The sequence below is a fragment of the Pyxicephalus adspersus genome, chromosome 2 (genome assembly GCF_032062135.1).
Source record: "Pyxicephalus adspersus chromosome 2, UCB_Pads_2.0, whole genome shotgun sequence".
Lineage (NCBI taxonomy): Eukaryota > Metazoa > Chordata > Amphibia > Anura > Pyxicephalidae > Pyxicephalus > Pyxicephalus adspersus.
Genome location: NC_092859.1, coordinates 160,583,740 through 160,596,456, shown reverse-complemented (window position 1 = coordinate 160,596,456; position 12,717 = coordinate 160,583,740). Strand labels below are relative to the sequence as shown.

Sequence of the window (12,717 nt, the reverse complement as noted above, 5' to 3'; positions counted from 1 at the left end):
TATATAATGCCCCCCATGAATGATCACATCTAATATTAGAATAATGAGCAGAGACAGAAGTTCCATTATAACCTTTTATTGAGCAATGCTTGCTTTACATAAACTCTTCCAGGTTCTCCCATGACCTGCAGTCTGTTAATTGCACCAGTGAGGTAAACATAAGGAAAGGTTTCATTTATTAAGGCGAGAAAACTTCCGTTTCACGGTCCCCTCCCTCCCATTTTTGGCTCAGGTAATTCTTTGCATAATTCAGACCCCTCATTATCTCTAACGCTCACCCAGGCCCACAGCAACTTAGGAAGCCGCATCTCAGTCCTTCCTTTCCAACAATCATGCAGCGATTTGCTTCTTTTATTGTGAATTCACCAAGTTGTGTGGAAGGGGCACATCTTAGGCTTGCATGCATTTCCCCGCCCGGAATATTGCACAGAAAGTAATATTACAGTGTCTGGAGCCCCCACCCCACGAGAGAACCCCCTCTGCTAGAAGCCCATTAGAAGCTGTCACTTTACATGCAGTTTATCTTATGGCTTTTCAGTCCTGCTGGAAGTGCTGGAATCATCTTCTCACTTATCCTCGGCCACTTCCGTCACCACTGCATGTGATGTGACTTTTTCTACTTTCTTTGTGGACACTGATTTCTCCTGGACAGTTTCTTCGTGTTCCTCCACTTTCTGGGTGACGGTCACTGATTTGGTGATGTATTTGGTGCCATCCTCACCCTCGCTGGTTGTGGTTTCGATCTTTTTGGTAATGACAACAGTTTGGCTCTTTCCGCTGTCTTTTTCCTCTGAGGGGCTGTCATCCAGACCATTGGTGACTACACCTTTGTCCTCGCTCTCTTCCTTCTCTTCTTCAACATCTCCATTGACTGCTGTATCTTCCTTCCCATCATCCCTGGGGCTGCTCGCTTCCTCTGCTTCTTCCTTTACATCCTCCTTCTCTGTTCCCACAGAAGCTGCCTTGGACACAGTGATGGTCTCCTCAGACTTCTCTTCAGGGGATCCAACTTTCTCCTCCTCAGCTTCACCTGCAGCTTCCTCTTCTTCTTTGGCTTCTCCTTCCTCTGCTTCCTTCTCCTCTGATTCTCCTTTCTCCTCTTCCTGCTGTTCAGCTGCCTCTCCTTCTTCCTCATCTCCAGCTTTTTCTTCCTTTTCTTCATCTCCCTTTTCCCCCTCTTCCTCATCTCCACCCTCTTCCTCTTCCTCTGCTGCTTTCTCCTGCACCTCAGCTTTTACCCGGACAATTTTAGTCTCCACAATGGGCTCTTCTACTACTTCTTCTTCCTCCGCCCCCTCTGTAGCTTCTTCTTCTGCTCCTTCTTGCTCTCCCTCTCCTTCCTCTTTCTCTCCCTCCTCTTCCTCTTTTTCAGCCTCTTCTGTTTCTCCCTCACCTTCTTCTCCCTCTGCTACCTCCTCTTTCTCTTCTTCTGCTTCCTCTGCCTCTCCCTCCTCATCTGCCTTTTCCCCCTCTTCCTCTTCTGTCTTTCCTTCCTCTTCCTCACCCTCTGCTGCTTCTTCTTCTGCTTTTTCTTCCTCCTTCTCTTCCTCTACCTCCCCCTCTGCTGTTTCCGCTTCTTCCTCTTTCTCCCCTTCTTCTTCTGTAGCTTCATCTGCCTTTTCTTCTTCCTCTTCTGCCTCTCCTTCTACTTTCTCACCCTCCTCCTCCTCTCCTGCCTCTTCCTCTGCCTTCTCTCCCTCTTCTTCTGCCTCTTCCTCTATTTCCTCAGCCTCCTCTTCCTCACCTGGTGCTGCTGCCTGTACTGTGGATTCCACAGCTGCTACAATCTGCTCCTCAACCTCTCCCTCTTCCTCTTCCTCTGCTTCATCTTCCTTCTGTTCCTCTGTATCTAAAAGACCAGAAGCAAACTCTTCTGCCATGGCAGCCAAAGCTGCTTCCATGTCTGACCTCTCATCTTCCACTTTGGTCTCCTCAATGATCTCCTCTACAAATTTGTGTTGTACTTTAACTCGTGGCGGTTCAGCTCGTGACTGCTGTACTCGGGTGGAGGATATTGTGATGGGTGCCTGTCTGGGTGGACCTGAGGGACCTGAGAGGATGCTGGAGAATGAGCTGTAGCGGGTTTCTTCTCCTTCCAATAGTTTCCTATGGAGACAACCAAAGAATTATTAGGACATCACTATAACAGTATTGTATTGTAACAATTTCACACCTTCCTGGAGTTGATGGAAATAAAAAGTTTTGCACCTAATCACAAATCCCAATTCTTGAACTGTGCAATAAGACAAGAAATCTAATTGGGTTCTATGCTCGGCAAATCCACTTTTTGTATGGAGACCCCATTTCAAAACATATGGAATCAGCTGACAACCGTCCATATAACATAGCTATGCATAGACATGCAATACCCAATCAGAAATCAAACCTGCTCAGTTCAGTAATTGTGTGGAGTTTGTTATTGTTACCTCAGATCAGGGAATCCTGTGGCTCTAAAACATTTGTTTCCTCTCTGCGGCATTTCCCCTGCAGTGCTATGAAGCCGAATGCATAAAGAAGCATTATGACATCACTGGGCAGGGAATCCCATGGGGGTAAAATCTCATCAGCAGATGTCCCTTTACATGGACTGAGTCACATTTTGAAATGCTCCTAATATTAGTATGAGATGAAGGAGAATATTGGGGGGGGGGGGTAAATTAAGACTTTAAAGAATGCCGTGTATCAATTAACTGAGAACTAGCCATATGACCACAGAGGTACAATAATGATACAAAAATCTCGTTAGCTCCCTGTGAACCGAATACACATTGCGTTCCACTGATTATACAGAAGTGAGGATTCCACTTCAGGTTAGAAGTTCCTATGTTTTGGATTGGGGATCAATAAAGCGATGCAGAGTAATGCAAACATCCCTGGATGGATTAGGATTGGGATTTATGGGTGACTGCAATGTCCGGATGTTTGTCATTTACAATCCTGCAAAGCAAATCTCTCTCTCATCTTTGTTATTTTTTCCCATTTGCATAGAATTGATTGAATTTCTATTGCTTTCCCCATCACCTTCCTACATCCTGAGCTTCCTGTACACTGTCCTTGGATGATAATTCCCCAGCTGCAATGGCCATAAAATTTCATACAACTTTTCAATACATTGGAATACACAATTTACTTAAATTAAACTCAATCTAGCTATTTCACACCCTGACTAGTGTCCCAGATGGAAATGTGTGTGAAGTGTCCTCACATGGATTTCTCTTTATTTCTGCAAATGTTTGGATTTGCTGATAAATGTTTCACAAGGATTATAGAATGCCCTGCAAACACTTCCCATTGTCCTCCTCATGGGCTGCGATTTACTATCATTCTTGTTGCTGCAGACATTTCTACTGGAAAATGTGCGGAATAATCTGTAGAATCTTGTGAGATTTTCCTGCATTGTTCAGTTTGGGGCAGAGCCGGAGAATTTCTCTGCATTGCTCTCCTGATAAGCTGCAATGATCTCTATATCCCTCCCATACCCTGAGATGGGAAAGTTTTCCTGCAGCCTCTGCAGTGCTATTAATATTCTGCTGGCTCTGCCATGGTACCTGTATGCAGCAATTTCTATATCCAGAGCCATCTTGACATTGAGCAGGTCCTGGTATTCTCTCAGGTGGCGGGACATTTCCCATTTTGTTCCTCTCAGTTCATTGTCCAGCTGCTGGATGGTTTCCTATGGGAGGAAGAGACCTCATCATGAGAATTGGCATGGCTGGGATTTGCATGCTATGTTGTCACATTGCACCATGTGGGTATGCTGTCATATTGCACCACACACATAGGCAGTGCCACACCTCCTAAATAAGACATTTAATGACACAAACTGTCTCACTGCACCAAAAAAACTGTCATCCCATAGCAGTATACTGCAGCACGACCCCCACCCCTGAACACACACATTGTATTTGCATTGTCACCGCACCACACCCTAACTTCAGAGCAGTCATACTGCGTCACTTTGCCCCACACACTGCGCCACTCCCCTTCCATCATACAGACACACTGCGTCCCCCGCTGCACCACACCCCTCCCCCCCCCCGCACTACAATGGCATGTGGTACTGCAGAACAAATCTACAGACCCAATACAAGTGGGTGTGGGGTGTCCTGAGCAAACCCAGCACCCCCCATCCAGTTATAGGGCGCTCTAAGAGACATTGTGCAAAAGTTACTAATGAGTATAGAGGAACCATAAAGACCAGCAATCCCAGCTTACATTAACTCCTTCCCTGCCTGACTGCCTATAACAGTTCTTCTAAGTTATACAAAGTAGTTTGTAAACTGAAGAAACATAATCATGAAATTATTGCACTAGGGGATAAGTTACAGAATGAAGAGCTAAAGAATAAACTAAACATTCAAATCTGTCAGCAATGTATTCTAAACACAGCTCAGACCTTCATTATATCCATGTCTACATCATTTACTAAAGCTCAGCACCCTGCACCCCCCCCCCCTATACTCTATACAATGTATCATTCAGCTCAGCACCTTCACACCCCTTCTACAAATACCAAACTCAATTCAGCACCCTGACACCCCTTATTTTATCACTCAGCTCTGATCAGCACTCTGAACCCCTTTATTCTAGCATTGAGCACTGATCAACACCCTGGGCACCCCCTATTCTGGCATTCAGCACCCTTGACCTCTTATTCTGGCATTCAGCACCCTGGATCCCCCTTTTTCTTGCATTAAGCACCCTGGGCACCCCCTATTCTGGCATTCAGCACCCTGGATTTCCCTTATTCTGGCATTCAGCATCCTTGACCTCTTATTCTGGCATTCAGCACCCTGGATCCCCCTTTTTCTTGCATTAAGCACCCTGGGCACCATCTTTCTGGCATTCACCACCCTGGATTTCCCTTATTCTGGCATTTAGCACCCTGGGCCCCCTCTTTCTGGCATTCAGCACCCTGGGCCCCCTCTTTCTGGCATTCAGCACCCCAGCACCCTGGGCCCCCTCTTTCTGGCATTCAGCACCCCTTTTCTGGCATTCAGCACCCTGGGCCCCCTCTTTCTGGCATTCAGCACCCTGGGCCTCACCTGGTAGCTGGCCAAGTCATGGTTGTGTCTCTCCTCTATATCACTGAGTTGCCTCTCCAGGGATTCCTTGGTTCCTCGCACAGATTCCATCTCCACTGTCTTGCTGTGTAATTGCCTTCTGTATTCTGCAATCTCCTCCTTGGCAGACCTGATGGCCTCCTTGTTCTGTTCTGCAGCTTCTGTCAGCTTGGCATACCTGTTTTTGAAGATTTCCTCAGTTTGCAGCATGTTGATGTTGGAGTGGCCCTCCAGCTGGCAGCGGATCTCCCTTAGGGCTGAGGCCAGATCTGTTTTCTGGAAATCTTTCCTTTCTATGGAGATGTGTGAAGCTTGGATCTGCGCTAACAGCTCGCTGACTTCTTCTTCATGATTGTTCTTCAGGAATGAGATCTCCTCCTGCAGGGATTGCACCTTCTTATCCAGTTCCAGCTTTATCAGGGAAGAGTCTTCCATGTCCTTCTTCATGGCTCTGATAGCAGATTCGGTGTCATCCTTAATTCTGGCCTCTTCATCATACCTGTCCTTCAGTCTCTGCAGGTCTTCCTCCAGGTGTTCTGAGTCCAGAAGAATCTGAGCCTTCTCATGGCTGACTTGCTCCAAGTTGCTGCGCAATTCCCTCAATTCCTGCTCATAGATCTCCCCCAGCTGGCTGGGGCCACTCTGCTTACCCCTGAGGGCCCGGATCTCTGCTTCGATCTCTTTGTTCTGCTGCTCCAGGTAATGGACCTTCTCGATGTAGCCAGCAAAGCGATCATTCAGTCCCTGCAGCTGCTCCTTCTCACTGGACCGAACTTGCTTGAGGTCTCCATTGAAGCCTGAGGACTGACTGAGGTCCAAACTGTCACTGGAGCAGAACCCTCTGGGTGCAGCCAGGGTGGATCTCTTATAAGAGGAGGAAATGGTGCTGGGACTGGTTCGGGACCAGCTCTGAGATCTGAATCCGCTGCTTGGGGAGCTGCTGGTCCGGCTATAGCTGGTTCTGATCTCCCCCATCCTCCTATAAGAGGGGCTTCCTATACTTTCCAGGGAGTAGCTCATGCTGGAAGACTTTGGGGTGTCTGTGGCTCACAGCGCTGCTTAGCTCTCTCCAGCCCTTTATATACCCGAGCAAGATCAGCTAACATGGCAGGAACCGGCCCAATCTGTTCCCTGATTGCTCCGGGAGGGGCCCCGGTCTCAGCTCCACGTGGCTGCCTTTGGTTTAGTGCCCACCCCTCCCCCCTCTCAGTGTGCAGCACAGGGCTGATGGGGTAGGTGCTGCAGGATGGATCTGTGCACCCATTGCCTTCTATGGGCCTCAACCCTCAAAGGGTTAAATCGCAATGTGTGGGGGCAATATTGGGTGCTATTTACTGAACAGCATGCAAGGAGACCAGAAGTAGGGGCATTGCTTTCATGGCAGATGGGGACAGGACTTATGGGGGGCTGCAAGGTGCAGGCCGACCACCTCTTTATGGCGATTCACTCATGATTCACCAGCTTGCAGAGGGACAGTGCACAGAACATTTGGGGTCAGCACAGTTTATGCAATAAAGAGGAATATGGCAGAGGTCTCCCCATAGACAGGGACCATGGAGAGGGGCAGCACACAGAATATAGGGGACCAGCACAGATCAAGGTATGCCCCATAGGTCACCCCATGGGGGGCAGAATACAAAGTTTAGCACCATGGAGAGGGGCAGCACACAGAATATAGGGGACCAGCACAGTTCATATAATGCCCAGGAACGGTGCAGAGCTCAGGGGTAATTAGAACATTCAGGACACCCCATGGGGGGCAGAATACAAAGTTCAGCACCATGGAGAGGGCAGGATATTAGACACCAGCACAGTTGATGCAATGATGTTCGCAGATAGGGAAAGGACAGCACACAGGACATTACATGCATGGTTCAGCACCATGGACAGGGCACAGAACATACAAAAGGCCGGGACTGTGCAGAGTTTATTGGTAAGGACAGGACACAGGTCACCCCATGGACAGCAGAATTCAGAGTTCCGCACACAGAACACATGGGACCAGCTCATACAATGCTCAGGAATAGTGCAGGGTTCCGGGTCACCCCATGGACAGCAGAATTCAGAGTTCTGCACCATGGGGACACAGCTCAGAAATGAGGCAAAGCTCAGGATGTGCTGATTCAGGGTTTGTATTAATCTTTGCTGGAAATACTCTGCATATTCCTGGAGGTCTGATTGTCGGGGGCTTTCCCTGCAGCATGCAATGGGGGTTTCATAGACCTATAAGATTGAGATTTGTGCTCCGCTGATGTCATTTTATACCCTCACTGCACAGCTTGTGTCATATTGGCTCCAATACCCCACCTGGGGACACCTGAGGCCTCACCTTACCAGATGTGGGGTGATGGCTGGACAATGGGGGGTCTGGGGAGTATTTTTGTGATTGATATTCTGGTGATTGTACATTCGGTGTGTTGGATGAGTTGTCACCAGGACACAAGGCAGCATTAACACACAATGCCTTCCCACTGATCACCAATCAGATTCATTACAGATTATTGTCATAGAATCTGAGTGAATGTTATACAGGAGCTGTATTCACATGTGTGAGTTGTGTGTGCAGATCTTGGGTTGTGCTGGATGTGTTTAGAGACATCTGCCACAATCATGTCATTCAGTAATTTGTTCTCCGATAATCTCATATTCGGGATCCTAATTATCTGGTAATTCTAGGCCTCAACATGAATCATCAGAAAAGTATTTCACCCATAAAGTGGACCTGTCACTGAGAGATGATGTTAGCTGCCACCACTGATCCCATTCTGCAGAATGCTGAATGCTTGGCTGTAAAGATGATATTTTGGTTCCAGTAGTGTCAGTCACACACAGGAAACAAGCATGCAGGTGACTGAACACCTGAGCTTCACCCTCATTCTGGGTCAGAGACTGAGATCACCAACCAGGTAAGCTGTGTTATATAGGCCAGGAATGGCCATCATGTCTCAGTGACAGGTCCTCTTTATATGATATATGGACTGCTATCCCCAGGTCATAGCCATGCTGATGGAGGTCTATAAATCTTTTAGAAGGAGGAACATGGTGGTGAAATATTTACAGAAGGTAAAAGGTGATAAATATAAAGGAAATAACAAAGTTAGAATTCTACTGACCCTTCCCCCATCTTCCCCATTGCTGGGTGTGGCCCCACTGCCCTTGTAGGGGCCCAGACAGTGTGAGTGGATCTTTGGTGTCAGTGGTCCTCTTTATTGCACTGATATCTCTGTATTGTAATCGGCACCAATGCCGGGGCTGACAAAAACCACCAAACCCAAAGATAAACCCACCCAGTCTGCCGTCACCTGGATCAGCTGTCAGTTCTGAAAGGATTTAGGGGAAATATAAAGCAGTGAATCTCACATTCCCTCAAACTTTCCCTGTTGGAGAATCAATTACTGCCATTGAAGCACATGGACCTGGAAGATCCCCACCAGGGAATGTTTGAGAGAATGTCAGATTCGCTGTTTTATAAATCTTTTGGTTCATTGTGATGTATATTCACATTCACATTTTTACTCACCTGAGTTTGGTGATTTGAAGTAATTCAAGAATATCACTCCTCCAAATATGGATGCACTCAGATACAGCGGGGTACTTATTAATAATCAACTTTTGGTGAATAACCGCTTCCTTCGTATATTACAATGTGGAGATCTCCTTTGCATCCACAAGATCTAATATAATATCTGAGATCCATATCTTGAATAGTAATCCTTTTGCTGCTATTTATTTATCCTCAATTCATTGGAAGAGGAATCGCATGTCAGCATGTCGGCATACATCAGATCTCTTTTCCTGAGGATTTGTTCCGCGAAACGCGTAGAAAAGATTGGGCGTACCCTCAATGGAATCCCCAATAGGAGGTTCTATGTTATAATTGATTTTATTTTTATGTTATTTTTTATTTTATTGGTATTTAATAAAAAAGGTTCGTGATTTAAATGTGTGTTGTCTAATTGGCTGAATTTGGTAAAGGCTGGCCTAAAATGTCCCATCGTCTATTGGGGATGAGGTCATGTCGAGGAAGGAGAGGCTGGATATGTTACAATGCACCAAACATTCACATAAACAGCCTGTGTACAATTGGCGACAATTTGGATGAAACGATACAATCTCCTTACAATCGTTGAATTATTTGTACATTGGTGCCGCTTCATTCTGATGCTGGGAGGATCTCTGGGTAGCTGAGTGGACTGAAATGAAATGTGACTTTCCCTGAACAGTAATAAACACCAATAGATTCACCGTCAGCAGATTAAAAGTAAATCCGGAAATATTCATCTGGCTGCAGAATTGCTTGTTCCTAATGAAATCCTAAACGTCAGTCATTGATTGGCTGATCTGAGTGCTTTCATTATGGCTCAGCAGACCATGGCGCCCCCTCTTGGAATACAACTGCCCCAACCCCTATTGGGGGGTCACTGGTGGGATGTCCTGGGGATGAATCTCCCACATGGGGGGAATACTGGCCTGAGGGTTTACCACTTACAGCTGTGTTAGTATTACACCATCATGATCATCACCATTGTCACCCTCATCATCATCACCATCATCCTCCTCATCATCCTCATCCTTCTAATCCTCTTTATCATCATCATCTTCCTTATCATTCTCATCCTTGTCTTCGTCATCACCCTCCTCATCACACTCATTATCATCCTTCTCATCCTTATGATCAACTTCATCGTCCTTATCATCTTCACCCTCATCTTCCTCTTCATCATCATCCTTCTCATCATCACCCTCATCATCACTCTCTTTCCTCCACTGAGAGCTCCTAGTGCTCTCAGTGCTCCCAATACTCTCAGTGCTCTCATCACCCTCATCATCCTCATCATCATCACCCTCATCATCCTCATCATCATCACCATCATCCTCCTCATCATCGTTCTCATTCTCATCATTGTCACCCTCATCATCCTCCCAGTGCTCCCAATGTTCGCAGTATTCTCTGTGCTCCCAATACTCTCAGTGCTTCCAGTGCTCCCATCACCCTCATCATCATTCTCATCATCATCACCCTCATTATCCTCTCAGTGCTCTCAGTGCTCCCAGTGCTCCCAATGCTCTCAGTGCTTTCAGTGTTTCTAGTTCTCCCATCACCCTCATCATTCTCATCATCACCCTCGTCCTCATCATCATTGTCCTCATTCTCATCATCATCACCCTCATCATCCTCCCAGTGCTCCCAATGCTCCCAATGCTCCCAGTGCTGTCAGTGCCTACAGTTCCCCTGTGGGGAATGCATCATGACCCCAAGATGGCACCGCATGCAGCACTACTGGTGTCATAGCTCAAACACTAAGACACAAGGGGGACCCCCAGGGTATTAACATCTGCAGCTGGGGCAATACTTTCCTGCCCCTGGGTGCTGAGAAGGTCACCTGACTTCCAGGAAGTTGTTGATGGCATCCAGGTAAATTCACCCAGAATCATGTGACCTCGGATTCATTATTGTTTTTTGAGCAGGACGGCTTCCTGTTGTTATGGGGGTGACCTCTGGTGGGGTCAGATGAGGGGGTCTGGCCTGCTTCATACATGTTCTGATTCATGTCACGTGTTTGATGACAACATGGAATGTTAAGAAGGGAAACCAAACAGGCTGTGACCCCTGAGAATTCTACCCCTCTGCCCCGATATTGTGGTATCTTAAAGGAAAGAGCCCCAGAGGTTTAATAGTGCCTAGAGGTCATTCTTCCTGTAACCCCCCTTGTACATAGTGACTGTCTATAGTGCTGTGTCCTTCTCTTAGCGCTCTCACCCTGCAGTGCTGTGCAGGGTGAGCTGAGTATTAGCCACGCCCACAGCACACTGACCTATCAGCAGGGGGAGGGGACAGACCCAGCTGTGTGAATTACTGAGAGCGCTGGGTCCTCCATGATGCCCACTGGCATGCGGAGTTATACTAAGACACCCCAAAATTCTGCTGCACCCAGAGTATGGAAGGTGTCAGTAGGCCATCTGTCTGCAGATGTCTGATGCTATTGGCCCTGGGCGATGGGTGGTTGCCAGCACCAGATACAAGGTGAGTATTGCAGCAAGGCTTCTTTTTATTTGAGGCAATGGTTTGGTTTAAGTTATAAATTGTTGTTGGGCTGTAAGCAGAATTCTCATACTCATTCATGGCCGTACGTCCTGACTCCAGAAATATTACAATTCCAGGGTGGCCATAATTAGCAGCCGGCATAGAAAGTACCTGAGATGCATTGCAATGGCTGAATGGTGCCCTTGCAGGCTGCACTGAATTATTGATGCAATCAGTGAAATGATGCAACGTGCAGCGATTTGGCAGCGCCGGCTGGGTAGGTTGTCTGTGCATTGCCAGTTCTGCAGACCAGGAGGCCTCCACCAATCAGAGGAGCGGAGAGTGAGGCCATGCCTTGGCACCGCCATCCACCCTGCATTGGGAGTTCTTCAGGACAAGGAGAGGGTGAGGCTCCTGCGCAGCGACACGCAGGCTGGGCATTGGCTGCTATCCCAAATCCCTAATACAAGGACATAGAGCGAAGGGCCCAGGATGGGGCCACTGAGAATGGAGATCGGGGGAGGGGGTCATCGGTGGTCACCACCAATCAATATATTGAGAGAAATGAATCCATATTAACCCCTTTGTGGCTGTATCGGGTGAATCCCTCGCTCCTCGTGTCCTCAATGTCTTAAACCAGAAAACGATTCCCACATTTCACTGACCATCTGCTGCCAATTCATCTTCATAATACAGACAATACTGTACATACAGCGCTGCGATCATTCACACATCAGTGCCTGAATCCGGGGTGCAATCCCCAATGCAGCAGAGCTCAGACCGGGAAAGGGGTAAATAGAAATTGTTGCAGCATAGAAAGTTGTCACAAATCAGCGTTCAGTTTGTGTTGGAGCTGCAAATCCACCAAACGAGACAAAAATGTGCAGCTCCAGGTGTGGGGAGTTGGTTGGGAATTGTTTCACCTCCTTACAGGTTTGTGTGTATGGCGGCGGTGCCGGGTGAATGGCTGCCGGTAGGTTGGGTGAATCGCCTGGTTGGAGGTTGTGTGGCCATTTGTCACCCTGGCCCTGCAGACTCTCAGCAGCTCTACGGGGGAAATGTGGTCACCGGGGTAAAATATTTCACCCCACAAATTTACCCTGGGCAGGACGAGGCGAGAAATGGAGGGAGTGTCCAAGGTGTGTGCTGGGGGGGTACTATAGAGGGGGTAATATAGACGGGATAACTACGGATGGGGGTAATATAGATAGATATGGGGTGGATGGGAGCTCAATAGACGGGGTAACTACAGATGGGGGTATTATAGATGGAGATGGGGTGGATGGGGGTACCATAAATAGGGTAACTACAGAAGGGGGTAATATAGATAAAGACGGGTGGATGAGGGTACATTATTGGGGTAACTACAGATGGGGTAATATAGAAGTAGGATAGGTGGTGGTAATATAGATGGAGGCGGTGGATGGGGGTACAGTAGACGGGGTAACTACACATAGGGGTAATATAGATAGAGGGGGTGGATGGAGTAACTACTGATGGGGGGTATTGTAGATGAAGATGGGGTGATGGGGGTAACTACAGATGGGGTAATATAAAAGTAGGATGGATGGTGTTATACCCCTTGCATTTTGCTCCATTATTATTGCCCCATCCATGCCTTTGCACTGC

General features: G+C 47.4%; 1 protein-coding gene across 1 annotated transcript; it reads right to left on the bottom strand.

Annotated features, from left to right (window-relative positions):
• Positions 1-78: 78 nt before the first annotated feature.
• NEFM (neurofilament medium chain) lies at positions 79-6,233 on the bottom strand. The gene is made up of 3 exons (XM_072402951.1): positions 5,046-6,233; positions 3,549-3,673; positions 79-2,106 (listed from the first exon to the last, which is right to left on the bottom strand). Exons 1-3 carry the CDS (start codon positions 6,081-6,083, stop codon positions 567-569), a joined length of 2,703 nt encoding a protein of 900 aa, XP_072259052.1. The 5' UTR covers positions 6,084-6,233; the 3' UTR covers positions 79-566.
• Between the last annotated feature and the right edge of the window lie 6,484 nt (positions 6,234-12,717).

Excerpts from the sequence above, each read along its gene's own strand:
- NEFM (XM_072402951.1), bottom strand. The coding sequence starts at position 6,083 with ATGAGCTACTCCCTGGAAAGTATAGGAAGCCCCTCTTATAGGAGGATG. Across the intron at positions 3,674-5,045 it reads ATGACTTGGCCAGCTACCAG|GAAACCATCCAGCAGCTGGA; the intron begins GTGAGGCCCAGG and ends TTCCTCCCATAG. Across the intron at positions 2,107-3,548 it reads ATAGAAATTGCTGCATACAG|GAAACTATTGGAAGGAGAAG; the intron begins GTACCATGGCAG and ends TTGTCTCCATAG.